Source organism: Hibiscus syriacus, unplaced genomic scaffold (assembly GCF_006381635.1).
Source record: "Hibiscus syriacus cultivar Baekdansim isolate YM2019G1 unplaced genomic scaffold, ASM638163v2 tig00110783_pilon, whole genome shotgun sequence".
Taxonomy (NCBI): Eukaryota; Viridiplantae; Streptophyta; class Magnoliopsida; order Malvales; family Malvaceae; genus Hibiscus; species Hibiscus syriacus.
The window spans coordinates 2,308,155-2,327,877 of NW_024062861.1; the positions used below are offsets into that span (position 1 = coordinate 2,308,155).

Here is a 19,723-nt window from a genome sequence, read left to right on the forward strand (position 1 = left end):
ATATATAAATTACATAGTTTATTAATAAACTACATGTAAACTATATATATTATATATTTGTCTTTATATATATTTATATATTATAAAAAATTTCAATTTTTTAAATGAATGCAATTTACTATATTTTTCATTATTTCTTCACATTTTGCATTTATTTCGATTTCATCCTTTTGTGTTTTTTTAATTTATTTCAATTTCAAGTCTTTCACTTTTATATGTATTCAATTTAGTCCTTAACTTTATATTTACATATTCATTTGACCCATTGTTAGTTGTTATTTATATTTTTGTAACTGACCCATAACTTTTTAAATATGTATAATTTATGCCTTTTTATATTAATTTAAACTTTACATTTTAAATTTATTTCGATTTGGTCCCTTACCTATGTGTGTTATTTAATTTATATTTTAAAATTTTATTTAAAATTTTACATTTCTTCAATTTTGTCCTTAAATTTATTTTTTTTACAAAATTGATCCATGATTTTTTTTGTAATTTACTCGAAATCATATACAATTACAACTTGCAATTCAACAATCATGAAAGATGACAAAATAATTAATTCAAAAATAAAAATGACCTGACCTGAACTCAATCCATATCCGGTAAACATCCGACCTGAATTTTATCTGTCAATGATGTGATCTGATCTGAACGAGATCCGACTTAAGTCCACCTGAACCTGAATTAACCTGGTCTTTATCTGCTTCAGACCTGAACTAACATCGATCTGAACTGAAAATGACCCGACCTGAACTTGATATAGATCTGGTGTCAAATCAACCTGAAAATGACCAAAACTAATTTGACATGTACCCGACCTGATCCGAGTAATTGACATGACTTGACAGTACCTGATTTTACCCGACCCGCCAGGATCCGACTGAAACCTGTCCGATTACCTGATTTTACAGCCTTAGGTGAAACCATAGAAATTTTAGGTTATGTAAGTGTAAGGTTGTAGGAACTATATAAATGAGTTGTTTCATCCCTTAAGTTAAGAGATTCTATAATTATTCTTTCTGCTTTTCAATCCCTTATTTCAAGGGATTATATCTCTTATGATTAGTATCTTTCCTAACTTAGAGTTTTATAGTTTAGAGACATAATTTGTATATAAAGATGTAATATGTCCTACTGAAAAATAATCCTACTGAAAAATAAGAATGAAATAACATAGACTTACTTTGTTTTCTACATGGTATTGAGTTAGAACGATCAATCCAATTTCCTATTCTCTTTAAATCAATTCCTGTTCAACTATGTTTTTTCCATAGCTAATATGGATCCATCAGCATCTGAAATCACTTCCCAGACCAACCCCTCTCAATCTGATTTTCAAATTTCAGATTCCTCTCTTTCACCGATAGCCTTCTACAAACTAAATGTAAATAACTACCTACCATGGTCCCAGTCCATACGACTATATATCACAGGAAGAAGGAAAATCGCCTATATTTCTAACTCAATGACGATTCCAGAAGAGACAAACCCAAAGTACAATACATAGCTGAGTGAAAATACCATGATAATGTCATGGTTAATAAATTCCATGATTACTAAAGTATGGGAGAATTTCATGCTGTACTAAACTATTGCAGAAATTTGGAATGCATCATAAGATACTTATTCCAGTGCTGACAATATGTCAAAGCTCTTTGGGGTTGAGAACCACATTAAATATATCAGACAATGAGATCTTATTGTCGTACAATACATCGAAATTCTCAATAAGTATTGGCAGCAAATCAACTTATATGAAAAGAATTAATGAAATTGCCAGGAAGACAACAACTTCTACAACAAGCAGACAAATCATATGAGAGTTATTTTAGTTTTTATCTGGGCTGAATGAAGCGTTCGATGGATCAAGAGGAATGATTCTTGTTACCAAACCCCTTCCTTTCGTCCGATAAGTTTTTTTAGAAATTCGGAGGGAGGAAAGCCAAAGATCTCTGATGGTGCCATCAGTTCAGCGAACAAATGCTTCAGTACTTGTCACCAGTTTCAACTCTAGGAATCATCAGAGGAAAAATCACCTCTGGTGTGAACATTGTAAGAAACTAGGCCATATGATAGATCAATGTTGGAAGCTACGCTGAAAATCAGCAAATTGGCAGCCCACACGGTCCAGGTTTCAAAAGGAGGCCCATATTACCTCTCAAGATGATTCATCAAGCAGTTTTAGCAAGAAACAAATAGAGGAGCTGCAACAGATTTTGAACAGTATGATAGCCAAGCCTACCAATATGGCTTATACTGCTACTGAATGTAGTAATCCATATGTTTCCTCAATACAATGGATAATAGACCTGGGTGAATCAGATCATATGATAGGAAATATTAATCTCTTGGAGGAATATAGTGAAAGTAGCTTACCAGCTTGTATCAAAATAGCAGATGACTCTCTCACTACAGTCAAAGGGAGTGGTTTTGTTACATTAAACAAAAAGCTACTACTTCATAATGTCCTCTATGTTCCTAGACTTGCATGCAATCTGTTGTCAGTCAGTAAATTAATTAAATATTTTTTGTTGAAATGTTGTGTTTAGTATTGGTGGTTGCATTTTTTAGGCACAGGGCTCGAAGAGGGTGATTGGCAGTGCTAGGTTGGGCAAAAGATTGTACACCCTTGGAGGTCGAGCATCTCAAAATCATGCCTTATCCAGTGCTCTTAGGAAACTAGTTTTATCTTCTAATCTCAATACCAATAAAATTATGTTATGACACTCTAGATTAGGTCATCTTAGTTTTTTCCATCTTCCCAAAATGTTACCAAACTTATTTATAAATAAAGATCCATCTTTATTTTCTTGTGAAATTTGTCAAATAGCCAAACACACCAGAAAACCATATATTGCAGCTAAATTTGAACCATCAACACCTTTTTCCATCACCCATAATGACATTTAGGGCCCTTCTCTTATGAAAAGTATTTCTGGGTATAAGTGGTTTGTGTCTTTTATATATATGATTACTCTAGGATAACATGGGTATTCTTAATGAGAGAAAAATATGAGGTTGAGTCTCGTTTTTATCAAAAAGTTGAAACCCAATTTGACACAAAAATCAAAATTCTAAGGAGTGACAATGGGATCGAGGTATTTGAATAAAACTCTTGGGTATTTCTTTAAGGAAAAAGGCATTGTTCACCTTAATTCTTGTGTCAACACACCTTGTAACCCCCTCAGACCGATGCGGGAGCCCCAATCCTATCCGGTGTGTCACATTAGGGCCACTGGAGCGACCCAGCATAAAAATCTCATAAAAATTAAAACTTTTATTAAAATATGTAAAATCATAAAATCAATTTATAAATACAAACATAAAAATTTACCAGTATTCAGAAATAAAACAAATTTCAGACTCATATGTAAAACAAATTACAACCTACATGCCCCATAATCACATGCACCGTACTCTACAAGCAACGCCGGTGGAACTCCCCTACTGAAGTTGATAGCTGCACTGGTACAATTCTTTTAACCTGAAACGGTGGGTAATAGAGTGAGCTTTAGGAAGCTCAGTAATACAATACTACCAGTTGATGCTACAGGACATGCAGATAAATGAAAAACCATAAAATTCCTTATTTTAAACAGACATATACCGGTTTTCGGGATAAGCTAGGGTTTCACTAGTAGTTCATTGAGTAGAAGCCTTGAAGATCTCAGTTCATAGGAAATATTCATAGTATCAAGTTTTCAAGAGATCGTATATGATGTCTAGGATGTTCAAACCAAAACCAGTGAAAGATATAATCTTTTAAAACAGTAATTGTTTACAACATATTTTTCAAAACCATAGTGGAACCCTCCAACCAAACACCGTTATGCAGTTTCCCAGAACTGCATCCATAAGGGTTTACCCTATGCACACAACAAAATGAGCAAACCTAAGGGAATACCTTGGGGCCTATGGGCTTACCCAAGGGTATCATTTGGTCCATAAGGATTTACCAGCTGGATCAGGGATGAACCTACACACTCCATAATCCTACCCATATAAAAATCAGTAGAAATCGATTTTAACCGTAAATCATAATATATGGACTGTGATCCAGTAAAATCTCATAACCATGATAATGAAATGAACCATATAATTGATCTTCACCTGTACGCCATAAAGTAGTCTCATGATTAACCTAAGGGAGTGCCTTGGGGCCTGAGAGCCTACCCAATGATCACTTTAGGTCCATAAGGATTTACCAGCTTGATCAGAGTTGTACCTCCATACTCCAGCTTACCCAGATAATATCCCCATAAAACAATTCAAGTATAACCAGTGAAAACAGGAAACCATAGTTCATAAACCAGTAAATTCCATGATTCCATAAATTAGGAATAATTTATATTTTTCGGTAAAAACCATAATCAGAGAACACATATCATGTTGTCATGGTTCATAAACTAGTAAATCAATAATTTAGTCAAAACTCATTTCAAAACATATAAAACCGTTATGTAGTACATGTGGAACACACTAGAGGATCCAATTATTTTTCAAAAGCGCTGAATAGTTATTAGGAACACGTGAAACTTATATAATTTGACCAGATTCGAGGAACAAAGTCCAATTGAAGGGATGAATTACTAATGGATCTAATCAGACATTTAAAGTTGATACTTTAGAATCTCACTATAATTCAGGTGCATCAGGAAGGTGTTCATAAACCTTTATACAAAATAATTCTATATTCAGATTTATGGAGAGTGGTTATATTACTCAAACCATCAGGGGTATTCAAGATTATGAATTGAATTATCAGGATTTTAACTCCAATTGAACCAAATGGGGTAAGGGAGAAATGAAGGTTCATGACATTTACAATCTGTGTCGATCTACGGAATGAAATAACTCAAGTTGAACAACTTTCATAACTAATGCATCAATTCATTGCCCTTACAGGGTATTCACTCTTTAATACAAACAATTCTTGTCCATATATCATCTTCGGAATTATCGCTAAATAGATCTTAAGAAGACAAACATATATTTCAATGATTTTTTTTTTCATTTTCACATTGCAACAATATCGGGAATTGTCGATGTACTTTAATTCGTGGTTCATAACTCTTAGGGACAGTACAACATGTAAGTTCATCAATATTTCCAGACTTATCCAAATCACTTACTTAATCTTCAATTATTAAGGTTATTTAGTTCATCAAGTCTATCCTGATCACTTCAGAGTTTTTTACATTAATTCGGACGTTTCTGAATTTTGGATACATATTATACTTCCGTTCAGTTCAATTTGATCATATAATAAAGCTATGAGAGATCTAGAATACTGCGATTTTCCTCCTTGCTAAAGGAAAATCTTAGGTGGTTATTTTCCTCTGTGTTTCTTCAGGTCACCATGGTTCTCGAAAATGGAGAGCGCTATGATGGCGATCTTCTAGTTGGAGCTGATGGAATATCGTTCAAGGTACCGTTTTATTTAGTTTATTGTATGAGCATGACATAGTCTTTTTGTGTGTTAAGACGCTGACAAATTGATTATCAAAGTTTTCCAGTAAGCTGTTCCTTGAAACGTTGTAGTATTATAGTTTGTTAATGTACCTTTTCCAGGTGAGGAAGAACTTATTTGGACCAACGGACGCTGTATATTCTGGATACACTTGCTATACCGGTATTGCAGATTTTGTGCCTGCTGATATCGAATCTGTTGGGTATGTTCCACTTTTTTCTCTTGTTAAGCCTTGTGATATGTTGGAATGTATTTGGCCATTGGTGCTTTGCTACTTGTAGTTGCTAACGCTGAAACTTCTCTTGTGAAGGTGCCGTGTATTTTTGGGACACAAGCAGTACTTTGTTTCCTGTTGGTGCTGGAAAGAAGCAGTGGTATGCATTTCACAATGAGCCAGCTGGCGGTGTGGATAGCCAGGGTAGATAACTTCAAATGCTTGTTTTTTGGCTTACATTTCAAATGCATACATCTTTATGCTAAATTTTCAACTAATAGAAATGCTCGTATTTGAATGCGCCCAATGTAATATAGGATCCGAGTGTTAGTTTCAGAAGTCGGTATAGTATATTCTAATTTTATCTTCTTCTTCCCCTTTTTTACAGGTAAAAAGGAAAGGCTACTTAACATATTCGGGGGTTGGTGTGATAATGTGATAGATTTATTACATGCTACTGACGAAGATGCAATTCTTCGAGGGGACATATATGACCGCATACCCTCACTAACTTGGGGAAGGGGGCGTGTAACCTTGCTCGGGGATTCTATCCATGCAATGCAGCCAAATTTGGGTCAAGGGGGATGCATGGCCATCGAGGTATGATTTTAAGCATTGCCGTATATAATAGAATAGATGATGTTCCAAGTTCTAGACCCGGATAAACTTGAATATGTATAAAACCATGTTATTTCAATAGCGTTTTACCGTTTCTTCCCTGTAACGAGAAGGATGCAATTTATGCACTTTTTTACTCGATCGTCTTTCCAGGACAGTTACCAATTAGCATTGGAAATTGATAATGCATGGAAGCAAGGTGTCGAGTCAGGAGCTCCTATTGATGTTGTTTCTTCTTTAAGGAGGTAGTATATCATTTAGCATATTCAAGATTCACACAACAAAATCTGGATTTTTACTGTAATTTCCTATGCAGAATGCTTATTATGCTTTCTTCATGTTATGAACATCTCTTTCCCCAAATTGCATTATATGTCACCGATCCGATACATCTAATTTCCTGCAATCTAAAATTTATTCTCCAATGTGAATCATTTTTTTCAAAGCTATGAGAGAGCTAGAATACTGCGAGTTGCAATTATCCATGGAATGGCAAGAATGGCAGCAATCATGGCTTCAACATACAAGGCTTATCTAGGTGTAGGGCTAGGTTCCTTATGGGTAAGAATCTGTTTTGTTCAAGTGAAAATGATTTAAAGTCAAGAAACCAATGCACAATCAACTTGCTTTACAGTTTTTGACAAAATTTCGGATACCACATCCCTGAAGAGTTGGTGGCAGATTTTTTTATCGACTTAGCAATGCCCTTAATGCTCAGTTGGGTCCTAGGTGGTAACAGGTTAGACCTTGAAAATCCATGTTTTCTTCCGCGTCGATCTTTTCCTTCTTCCTTCTCAATTTGACCCGGCTAGTTTGCAGCTCAAAACTTGAAGGGAAGTCCTTAAGTTGCAGACTGTCGGACAAGGTATGCTGCATTCATCCTACTGATTTTGCATAAGTTGCTATGGAAATCATTTGAAACATCTCTTTCTGTAATTTCTTCAGGCAAGTGATCAATTGCGGACATGGTTTGAAGACAACGATGCATTGGAGCAGACTATTAACGGAGAGTGCGAAGATAAATCGTATATTTTGTGAATTTCATCATACTATATGACAATTTTTTTTCAACACTATAAGCCTCTAATATTTCCTCTTGTTTGTTCTGCAGGTGGTTCTTGTTTTCAGTTGGAAATGAAGTAGTTGCATCACAACCTATTTTTTTTTTAAGTAGGGACGAAAACAAACCTTTCGTAATAGGGTATGTTCGGTTCATACTATACGACATTGTCATCTGTTTCATTTTTCAGCTGCGGATTAATCAATCCCGTTGAACGGTGCAATACTTTCTCCTATGGTAATTTATTTGTTTGTTGATTCTTAATGGTCATTGCAGGAGTGAAAAGAAAGTGAACTTTCCAGGAAAGTCTGGTGATACATTCACCCCAGGTGATCTTTAACCATTTTTTATGTCACCAATCTGGATCTAACATGGTTTCCTCACTTCCGCTACAATAATGTTGATTTTATTTGTTCCTTTTTGTTTCGGTAAATTATTCCAGGTATCGAGAACTCATGCTCAAATCATCTATAAAGATGGTGCATTCTTCGTAATCGATTTACAGAGTGAGCATGGGTACCCTACATTTGAAGGTACCCTATGCATTCTACGTAATCGATTTACGTTTGAAGGTACCCACATTTTTATGTAGTATAAAATTTCCTGGAATTTTCACTAAAACTAAACTACTATATGTGCAGCCATGAAGAGAGAAGATCTAGGGTACCTTCAAACGTTCCTGCTCGCCTCCGTCCCTCCGATGTTATCGAGTTTGGTTCTGATAAGAAGGTAATAAACAACATATAAATATGAACTAACCTACAGCATGAACCCCGTCTAACGTTACAAGCGAAATTGCAGGCGGCTTCCCGGGTAAAGGTGATGAGGTTGCCTCAAAAGATTAACGAGAACAAAGAGGATGAACATGTTCAGGCAGTATGAAAATTTTATGCTGTCGTTTCTCTCAAGTTATAGCAGTGTACAGCAGTAAGACGAATTCAGAATATAGTACACAACAAAATGTCATTTGTATATGACCCCTTCAAATGCATAGGGAGCAGGATTCCATAGGAAATGACATCATTTTTAAGATGTCATGAAAAATATACTAATGCAAAATATATACATTAGCATCGATCGAGAAAAATAAACAAAATAAAAAACTGTAATTGTGTCATGAACAAATTATTATTTTAGAATTGATAAGTAACTGATGATTTTTTTTTTTGAATTTTATAAATTCGTCCTCAACGTAAGATCATCTACACTAGTGATAAGTAAACTGTTTGTCTCATCTATGGCCATCTACACTAGTGTAAATCTTCTCCTTTTAGGTACTCTAGCATTTTGTTTCAAGTTTTACTTCTTTCTCTGGAAAAGACAAATTAACATTTTCGTTTTCAACAGTCTTTGTTGGCTCCCCCCTCTTGTTTACTTATAAATCCACCGTCACCTTTCATGTTTTCTTTCTTCTACATAGCTCCAAATACTCATAGGTGGTGAACTTGAACGGTGGATTTTGATATATATTTTCTAGAGGGGACGTATATATATTATTAATAGAAAATTTTTGTACGAGAAAGATAATTTTTTTCAAACATATGATTTTTAATGAGTGAATGCCCTTAAACTATAACATTCATTTTAAATTTATCTTTAAACTTTTGAATATTCTCATTTCATCCTCAAACTATGACTCACATTCTAAATTAGTTCTTAAACTTTTAAACATTTTAATTTTATCCCTAAATTATGATATTCTTTCTAAATTAGTCATCAAACTTTTAAACGTTTCAATTTTATCTCCAAATTTATCCAAATATATAATTAGTTTCAATATAGTTTAACTTAATTTTTTTTAAACATATGATAATATAACTTGACCTAACGATTTTATTAACAAGAGATGTTATTAGTATATATGTATATTTTGGGATGAAATTAATAGCATACATACTATAAATATACTGCTCGAATTCATGACATTTAAAGAAAATAATTTTTTTAACTAATGGTGCCTCTTAATAAGTTCAATGATAATGGATATTAAAAGAATTCACATTTATGGTTATTTTAAAAGAATAGTCACTCAAAGGGTACTTTTGTGGATGTGACCAATGAAGCCACCAAATGTTGCTTGTTTGTTGGATGCCTTTCCCTTCCGCAAATGCCTTTGTGTAGATGCTTTGGAAGGGAAATGGAAGGTGTGTTTGGATAATATTGGCTGTTTGAAATAAATTAATAGGAACGAGACACTTCATAATTAATGGCACTGGGATAAAGACAAGCAAAGACCCTACATTTTAAAGCAACATATATATATATATATTAATTTATATATAGGATTAATATTCACTTATATTTAATATAAAATTTTTAGTTTTATACGCTTTTAAAATTATTAAATGAGGAAAAATCAAAGGTTAAGATTAACTTTTTATTTTTTTCAGTGAATATCTTCACATTTTTTACTGTTAATCTCAACATTTGATTTCCCCTAATCCAACGATCATAAAAAATTGTAAAACTAAAAAGTTTTACACTATATAATTAAATCATGTCCCGTGTATATATATGATTTCCCCAAGAGCATTTTGTCAGACTCTAAATTAGGGCCTAAAATTTTCTTAAAATTTATTCATAGAACTAAATTGAAAGTTTAATTAAATTCGACGACCAAAGTGAAATTTTGATTAAATTTATATCCAAATTCAAAAGTAACTAAAACTAGAGGACCTATGATGTAATTTTACAAATTTTCTTTTTAAAGAATATATAACCCCTAAATCCAAAAAAATTCTCATTTGAAAACCTCATTCTCTCTCTTCAAAATTTTCTCTTTTAACAAGAAACTTCAATCGATGTTTCGTCTCTGACCGTTGTTCTGTTTTCTACACCTCCCGTACGATCGTGTTCCTTACGTTGTCCCGAGTTTACCGATGTTCATCTTGTCTCCGTTAACACTGGCTTGTGAGGGGTGAGGAAAATCAATTTTTCGACATTGCGAAATCGAGCTCTCCGCCGTTCACCGCTGTGAACGGAGCTTGGTACTCATGTTTCCCCCGATCGAGGGTTAATTAGATCCGATGCTTCCCGTCCGTTAGATCCGCTCAATCCGCTTTCTTCGAGAGTTACTCGATCTAGCACTGCCGCTGATCGTGATCGGCAGACTTAGTAGTAGGCTTCCCTATCAGACTACTTAGACAGATACAAGTGTGTTTCCTGATGATGTTACATTATTGTTTTAAAATATTTATCTAAACTGTTTTAGATTTATGATGATGCTGAATATTTTTACGACACGATACATGATTTTATGAATATTGTTTATTCAATATATAATTTACTGTATATTTCTGATATGATCTCTGGTTAATATATTTTTGTATATGATTTTTTATTATGAAATATTTTCATGTTTTAATTGACTAAACTACCATTTTCAGTCGAATACATACATATGTATTACTGTCATTGGAGTATTATTGGAGGAAGTATATAAGACATAGTCTATGAATTGTAACTTTACCGCATGATCCTTTGCTTTGTGCACATGGTAAGTTCTTACCACATATCCTTATGCTATATGTAAAATACCCTTATTGGGTGTACATATGGGTGTGTGGTTTTGAAGAACCTACACATTCTGGTGATCGGATAGGGGTAATGTTCATATTTTTAAAACATGTTAAATAAACTATTTTTTTACTAAAGTATTTTATATGTATATTTTTATACACCATAAGGAGCGCACTGGTCTATTTACCTCATTCTGTAAATTTGAACCTTTTCAGATAGTAATACTTGGCATCAGGATGACTGACTACTCCTATTTCTTGGTATATCTATATTATCAGTATTTTATTCTATATGCGTTTTATACGATTTTCTGATATATATTTATATAAACATATGAATCTTTCTTATGACTAATTCCATATTATACTATTATATAGATTTTAACGTTGTTTTAAATATGAAAAGAATTTCTAAATACAATATGTAACTGCCTAGATTTAATTATAACGTCCAAATCAGGTCTAGGAGTTACACTTTCCATAGGAACGTTAAGAGGTATTTCCTCATCTTTTAAAAAAGATTTAACTGAAAATGAAGGATTTAAAAAGAGATTATTGGGTTCGAAGGAGATTCAACACCAATAAGAGCTTTTGAATTTCATTTCTCATGTGTTTGATCTTTGGTAAAGAACCTAAATAAGGCGACAAATAAGTTTTCGATTCTCTTAAACCTAGTTTCATAGAGTATTTCAGAAAAAAAAATCTTCTCTGTTTTTTTTTTACAAATGATCATATCTACTAGTATACTTATGTTTATGAGATCTATAATGCAGCTTTAGATAAAAAAAAAAAATCGAGAGCAATATTCAGAGAAGAAAAGACATTAAAAACGAAGAGATTCGAACCAAAAGAAGAAGAAGAAAGGAACGAGAGCAAGAGAAAAGGAAAAGGGTAGAGCTTCGTTAAGAGGTATTTCCTCATCTTTTAGAAAAGATTTAAGTGAAAATGAAGGGTTTCAAAAAGAGATTATTGGACTCGAAGGAGATTCGACACCAAGAAAAACTTTTGAGCTTCATTTCTCATGTGTTTGAACTTCGGTAAAGAACCTAAATAAGGCGACAACATAAAGTTTTCGATTGTCTTAGACCTAGTTTTATAGGGTATTTCAGATAAATTTTATTCTGTGGTTTCTACAAATTATCATATACGCTAGTATACTTTTGTTCATGAGATCTATAATGCAGCTTTAGATCGGCTATATATTATTGCGCTTTGCAAGTTCAACATTTAGATATTTTCGTTTGTGTGTAAGCAGCTTGAGTCGTTTGAGGAATATTATTGCAGCAGGATTTTCAACATATCCTTTTAAAACATTATATATATATTTTTTAGTGAGCTACTATGTCACGTAGCTCCTGTTCTTACAAATATTTTATAACAATTATGAAGGTCTATTTCGAGAAATATTGTGTTTTATAAACAATGCTTTATTTATTGTAATTGCCTATAAAACAAAGCCAGTCCGCCGGATTCTCGATCAACCCGCTCGACCTTGAATCTCCTAACACTTTACTTCGAGTCTTCATTCAATGGTCGCCATGTTTTCATCTTCAGAAATGTCTAAAACAGCATCTTCATTATTCTCCTCGTACGCCTCCTTTGCAGGCTCCATGATGCTGGTCCGATCCATGGCCCACGAACTCATTCCCCACCCACTCCGATCCTACCTTCTCAAAACATGCCGCTACTTCTTCGCTCCTCTCTCCTCCGACCTCACCCTCGCCATCGACGAGCGATGCGGGATGGGCAAGAACCAAGTTTACGAAGCAGCCAAACTGTATCTCAGCACCAGGATCAGCCCCAAGACGGAGCGGCTCCAAGTCAGCAAAACCAGGAAACAAAACCACCTCACCATCGCCATCGACAACGGCGAAACAGTAGTCGATCGTTTCGAAGATGTTCGACTGACATGGAGGTTTGTTTCTGCAAAAATACAGAAGCCTCCATACGGAGAAAAAAGTTACTTCGAGATCATCTTCAACAAGAAACACAAAGATAAAGTTTTGAACTTTTACTTGCCCTACGTTTTGCTCAAAGCCGAGGAGATAAAAAACAAAGACAAGGCGATAAAGCTTTATAGTCGTCAATGTCCATTCAGTGAAGATGATAATGAAAGAAGGGGTTGTTGGGGTTCAATAATCCTTGACCATCCAGCTACTTTTGATACTTTGGCTATGGAGCCAGATCTGAAAAAGATGATCATTGATGATTTGGAGATGTTTTTGAAGAGGCAAGGGTATTATAAGAAAGTGGGAAAGGCTTGGAAAAGAGGTTACTTGCTGTATGGTCCTCCTGGCACTGGGAAATCCAGTTTGGTTGCCGCCATGGCTAATCATCTCAAGTTCGATATATATGACTTGGGGCTCACGAGTGTACACTCTGATGCTGAATTAAGGAGGACACTGCTGTCGACAAGTAATCGGTCGATACTGTTGATTGAAGACATTGATTGCAGCTCTAAGGTTCTTAAACGACAACCTACAAACAAAAACAGACATCATGATGCTAAATCTGGGGTAAGAGATTTTTAGTACAACATTTAAAGAACATAAAGTAAAAGACATTGTTTTTTGTGGACTAAACTGTTGTCTCCTTGATGCTACTTACAGCAGTTGACACTGTCTGGTATACTAAACTGCATCGATGGACTGTGGTCAAGCTGTGGGGATGAGAGAATTATTGTGTTCACAACTAATTACAAGGACCGAATCGACCCTGCTCTGTTGCGGCCAGGTCGAATGGACTTGCACATCAACATGTCCTACTGCACCACTGCAGGATTCAGGATTTTAGCTTCCAATTATCTGGGAATCGGCAGCAAACATAACCCTTTGTTTGGAGAAATTGATGGCTTGCTCAAAAGTACAGAGGCGACCCCAGCGGAGGTAGCTGAGGAATTGATGAGGAGTAATGATGCTGATGCTGCTCTTCGAGGTCTTGTTGAGTTCCTCAAACGCAAGAGAGATGAAACCAAGAATGAAACAACAGATTGTGGTGGAGTTGGTTCCTCCATCACAAGATTGAAGGAAATAGTATCAAGAGTTAAGAGATTGAAAACGGATGGTGATCAAAAGATGGTGAACAGAAAAAGAATGGTGAATGGAAGAATTGGGTTGAGAAGAATGTAAACACTGCATTTTTTTCTACCAAAATTAGCTCAATGCAAATCACTGAATTATGAATAAATTATGCCATTTAAATTGATTTTAAGCTGAGTTTATATCGACCCGAAAAAGATCTACTCGTCATAGCTGTTTAGTTCGTTAATTTTAGCTCCCTCTATATCTCTTCTACTCAAAGAATTAAGCAATCATCAACCAAGTTAACGAGTCAAATGCAAAGCATTAGCCTAACAGGCATAATTAACAGGAAGAAAAAGAGAGAATACATGAACGATATTGTGCTGAAACTCATAAACAAAGAGTCTAAAACCAAAACTCGACAGAGGCAAAGCCTGGTATGGTTTTGTTTTTGCCGTTTGTTATGTTTTTTATGGAAAGGCCTTGAATTTCGTATTCAAAGTCAATCCATTGGTCAAAGAAAGATGATGACAAGCAAATGCCAATTCCAAATAAAGAAAGCAAACTGACCCATTTCTTATTTTCTTACAAACATGAACAAGAAAACATTAAAATAAACTTTCTTTTATTGGCATGCCTTGTCATGCCCCTTCATTATCCGTCTCCCCGCCATTTTCGAAGGACGCTAAAAATACCCATAGAAAGAAGAAGAAAAAAAGCTCTCTCTTATGTTATCCTCCCTCCCATTTTGCAGAGGTATATTCTTTCTCTAGTTTTAATTTTAGTGTTCTTCATTTTAATCTTTGAATGCTTTGGCGGTCATATTAAAATATTATAGCATTTGCAGGCATTTTGAGGAACTTTAGATATATAACAGTGATTGAATTTGCCTTCCCTTGATCATGTCTGATATTCCATCTCAAAATCATGGTAGGGCATGAATCATGGTACATTGTTGATGTTTTGATTTTGTGTTTAGATGTTTCATTTGCATGAATTTTTGGAGCATGGTTGTAATGGGATATTCTGGTTTTATATACATGATGGTATCTAAAATTTTGTCTTAATATATGGAGAACATCTGGGATGATTTTCAGTTCTTTTAACTGTATTTAATGTTATGATTTTGTTCTAAAGAAATTGATGACTCAGAGGAAGGAAAAAGCACAAGGGAGTCATTCAAGAAAACAGCCTCTAATAGGTTCAGGAATTCAAGGAAAAGGTGGAGCAGTAAAGTAATATCTGTTGAAATCGACGATGGTCGGGATCCCGAGGAGTCACAGTCCGTTGAAGCCCTTCGTAAGGCGCTTATAGTGGAGGATCTGCTGCCTGAAAGACACGATGATTATCACACGATGCTCAGGTATGTTTCTATCCTGTTTCATCTTTGGTGCTGTAGTATATGCATTGAAATGAACAACTTGCTGAGGCAAGCAGAAAACTACGTTGTCTGATAATGCAGGTTCTTGAAGGCCAGAAGATTTGACCTTGAGAAAACGAAACAAATGTGGTCTGATATGCTTAATTGGAGGAAGGAATTCGGAACCGGCACGATTTTGGATGTATTGTGATTCTGCAATTTGTTTATGTATCCTCAAAATGACTCTGTGGCTGAGTTCCATTCTGTTTTCTGATATTTGTTTAAGGACTTTGATTTCAGTGAGAGAGGACGTTTTGAAATATTATCCGCAAGGGTACCATGGAGTAGATATGGACGGACGACCGGTGTATATAGAGAGAATAGGCCTAGTAGATGCAACCAAGCTCCTGCAAGTCACCACCATGGATCGTTATCTCAACATGTGAGGGAGTTTGAGAAGACCTTCCAATTTAAATTTCCAGCTTGCACTATTGCTTCCAAGAAGCACATTGACCAAAGCACAACCATCTTGGATGTTAATGGTGTGGTAAGGGGAACAATAGCACTATGTATATGATACAAGAATTTGACCAAAGTTCCTCAAAATTATAACTCATGTATTCCTACAATATATACAATATTTATATAAATCACTTATGAGAATGCCCTCTGGCTTAATGACACAGGGTCTTAAAAGCTTCACCAAAGCTGCTAGGGACCTCATCACTCTTCTTCAGAAGGTTGATGGAGACAATTATCCCGAGGTACCGATTTTCTTGATAGACAAGTTTTTGTTTTGGTTGTGACTTCTAACATTAGATGATGGATTTGAGATTTGCAAAATTTTGCCTTTCTTGCAGACTTTGAACCGGATGTTCATCATCAATGCTGGTTCTGTATTTAGAATGTTGTGGAACACTGTTAAGTCTTTCCTTGATCCTAAGACCACAGCCAAGATCAATGCAAGCATCCACTTCCTCTCACTGAATTTTCTAGTTTGACCAATTGAATCTAATCGGTATAATCTTTTATGTACCAGGTTCTTGGTAACAAATTTCAAAGCAAGTTGCTCGAAATAATTGATGCTAAGTAAATCCAATCCTAGCTTAGAATGTAGAGCAAAAATATTATCCACTGTTCCAAACAATTTCCTTGTGTTGCTTCTTCTTTTCCTGATATTTCTTTCCCTATTGTTTCTCTTTATCAGCGAGTTGCCAGACATTTTGGGAGTTACTTGCACTTGTGCCGATCAGGGAGGCTGCATGCTTTCCGATAGGGGCCCATGGAAGGACCCGGAGATTTTGAAGGTTGAGCACAACCATCTTTTTTATTCTCAGTTGCAGTCATAGTGATTCTCTTGTATAGTTTGTTTGCTATAGTCTAACTGATTCTTTGACTTGCAGATGATTCAAAATGGTCAGCATAAACCAGGTAAGAAATCACAGGCTCAAACCAGTGAAGAGAAAACAACTGTAGAGGATGAGCCTGCAGTCCCAAAGGTTCGACTTGCTTTATGAGCTAGCACCTGCCTCTTCCTCTTTTCCCGCTATATGTTTATCTGTCCCTGAATTATGAAGATCTTTCGTGTTTATTGTCTATTCTGAGTAGTTTGTGTCACGGTTTATGCAGCCTAGAGATTCCTCGTACGCTGAGGCTGTTCCAGTCCCAGATGCAGGAGAGAAACAACCTCCAGAGCTACCAGCTCCTGTTAATGACAATGTAAGTTTAGCAGCCTTCTTACAGGCTTTAAGTTAGCATCTAGTGGTACCAGCATAGACCGCGAAGTTGATCCAACTCGTAAAATATGTAGAACCCTTAGAGGATGCAATGTCCAATACCAACAAAGTGGTTGAGTTTGTAGATTATCTTGAGCATAGAATTTATTTGCTTCCACGTTTTCTTCTTTTGCAACTATGAAAATCTGTTTTTTTGTGGATGTATTGTGAAAATCACAATCCCCCCCCCCAATTTTTCTTACTTCTGATGTATAAATCTCACAGGTCCAAACGATCAAAACTGAGGAAGTTGTCCCGGTGGTTGATAATCCTGTTGATTTGCCTTCGCAGAATGAAAATGCTGCTATCGTACCTAGAGGTATGTCCCTACTTTTAGACTGTTACATCTAATAGTCACACACGCATGCAAACATAATGTAGCATCATTGTGTTCTCTGAATGTTCCTCAATGTAGTTGAGTATCAGGGACATCATACTTCATTTAAGCACATACTTGGATCGGGTACTTACGGTGTCGATGTTTCTGAACTAAATTATAATAGGTAATGAGCTGGCTATTGTTCCAAGGGTAGATTCTAGGCAAGAAGCTTGCAGGGTTCCTGATGGGCTTAGCTCTCATTTTTTTCACCGGCGTCATGACGTTTGTTATGGGAATTGGTGCTATGATGAAAGTGACACGCAACATGCCATTAAACCCACCGATGCCATCAGCAACTCGCGTCAAGTTGACAGTGTAGACACAGTGGCTAGGAGCCAGCAGCCTTCACCCGAGTTAGCCCAACAAGCAGCCCTCTCTGCTGAAGAATTGATGTCGGTCATGAAACGTATGGAGGAGTTGGAAGAGAGATTAACTGTTATTAACACGAAACCTTCAGCAATGCCCCCTGATAAGGAGGAAATGTTGAATACAGCGCTAACCCGAGCAGATACTTTGGAGCAGGAGCTTATGGCAACCAAGAAGGTAAGGCATTGCTGTTTACAAAATCTTTTATGGAACATGTAGAAAGAAGATGCAGAATTGTACTTAAATTGGTCACCAATCCCCTTGCTTTTTTTTTCATTTCCAGGTTCTAGAAGACTCGTTTGCGCAACAACAGGAGCTCGCAACGTACCTCGACAAAAAGAAGAAAAAGAAGAAGACCTTGGTAAGCTATTAAGACTATAGCATTCCCCATTAATCTTTTGCTTTTCTTCTTTGTTTTGCTTATGAACAGTATAATTGACATGAAGTAGAAATTGATATGCTGGTATCCCAGTTCTGGTAATCAATGAAAAGCTGGAAGCCAACAAGATTGCTCGGGAACACGGTGCCGGCTTTTCGTTTCTGTAAAGCCACCCTAAAACGCACTCTAGTCTTCATTCGTTCCACACACAACATGAAAGTGTAAAGTTTTGACCACATTCACATGGAAATGTACATTTCAACTATATAATTTTCATATTTTTTGTATTTCCCCTGTTTGAATCCAGGGCATACAAAGGGAAGAAATTAAAGTCCCCTGGATGAATGTAGGTGATATGTCATGAGTGGTAATCTTCATTTCCCCCCCTTAATTCTTGGTCTCTGTTATAAATATATTGTAATCATAATCAGCCATTTCTTCTGCAACTTCTAAGGTGAAACATTTCCAAATTGATTTAGGCTTAATCAAGGTTAATATAGCTTTAATCCTGGTTATCTCAAAACCATTGTAAAACATAGCAATGAAGCAGGGCTTATGGCCACCTTAACTTTGTCAACCATTTTGATGTCATATCATATATTATAATGTTTGCACTTTGTATGGCATATAAATCTTTTATCTAACACTCGACTTTCTCCGTTAGTAAGAACCTATCAAACGACTTCAGTAATAAAAGAGAATGTTGTTCTCCTTGAAGATTTCGAGTTTGAAAGGTTGTGTCTGAATGACATGTTTGCGTTATTGATAACTGAGAAACACTCAACTTCTCCGTTAGTAAGAACCTATCAAACGACTTCAGTAGTAAAGAGAGTGTTGTTCTCCTTAAAGATTTCGAGTTTGAACGGCTATGTCTACATGGCATGTTTGTATTATTAATAACTAAGAAATATTTTAAACAGATACTATTTTATAGTCACACCTATAAAAACCCAATATTTTCATGTCCATCGATATCCATTTCTATAATACCAATAAAAAAATGTTCTATTATTGCCGGCCGACAGAATAAGAAAGAAATTTGGTTGGTCCAAAACCAGCCAACCCTATTCGACCAAACTAACAGTTTCGGATTCCATGGTAATATAGAAACCATTTGAAATGGTTGGCTTCCGATTCTATGTTTAACATTAACTACAATCGTTTGATTGAAAATTTAAAATTATCATATATTTTAAATTTTTTTACATATTTTTATTAAAAAATTATTTCTACCCCTCAAATTTTATAAATTTATTAATTTTTAAAATTTTAAAAGTTTGAATAAAATTATGCCTCCTTCCCTATCTTTAGCGGCAAAATTGGCTCAGTAAAGTATATAAATTTTTTATTTAGCCCATTAAAGCAAGTCAATATTTATTTTGGGATCTATGATCTTTTCTACAATGACACAGAACTCATCACGTCGAGGTGACGAGTTTCAATAAAAAAATATTTTTATTCTAATTTTTTCTCTCGATGTGATAGATTTTAATAAAAAAATATATTTTATTCGAACTCGTCACCTAATAACACTATAAAAAATATATATCTCAAAATA

The 19,723-nt window shown here is 35.2% G+C and overlaps 1 protein-coding gene and 2 pseudogenes across 1 annotated transcript; all 3 read left to right on the forward strand.

Moving 5' to 3' along the window:
* Positions 1–2,252: 2,252 nt before the first annotated feature.
* LOC120140339 lies at positions 2,253–7,889 on the forward strand (annotated as a pseudogene).
* Positions 7,890–12,379: 4,490 nt separating this feature from the next.
* On the forward strand, positions 12,380–14,090 carry LOC120140210 (AAA-ATPase At2g18193-like). The gene is made up of 2 exons (XM_039155224.1): positions 12,380–13,402; positions 13,496–14,090. The coding sequence occupies exons 1-2, from the start codon at positions 12,416–12,418 to the stop codon at positions 14,012–14,014; spliced, it is 1,506 nt and encodes a 501-aa protein (XP_039011155.1). The 5' UTR covers positions 12,380–12,415; the 3' UTR covers positions 14,015–14,090.
* A 184-nt stretch (positions 14,091–14,274) lies between these two features.
* LOC120140340 lies at positions 14,275–18,215 on the forward strand (annotated as a pseudogene).
* The last annotated feature ends 1,508 nt before the right edge of the window (positions 18,216–19,723 follow it).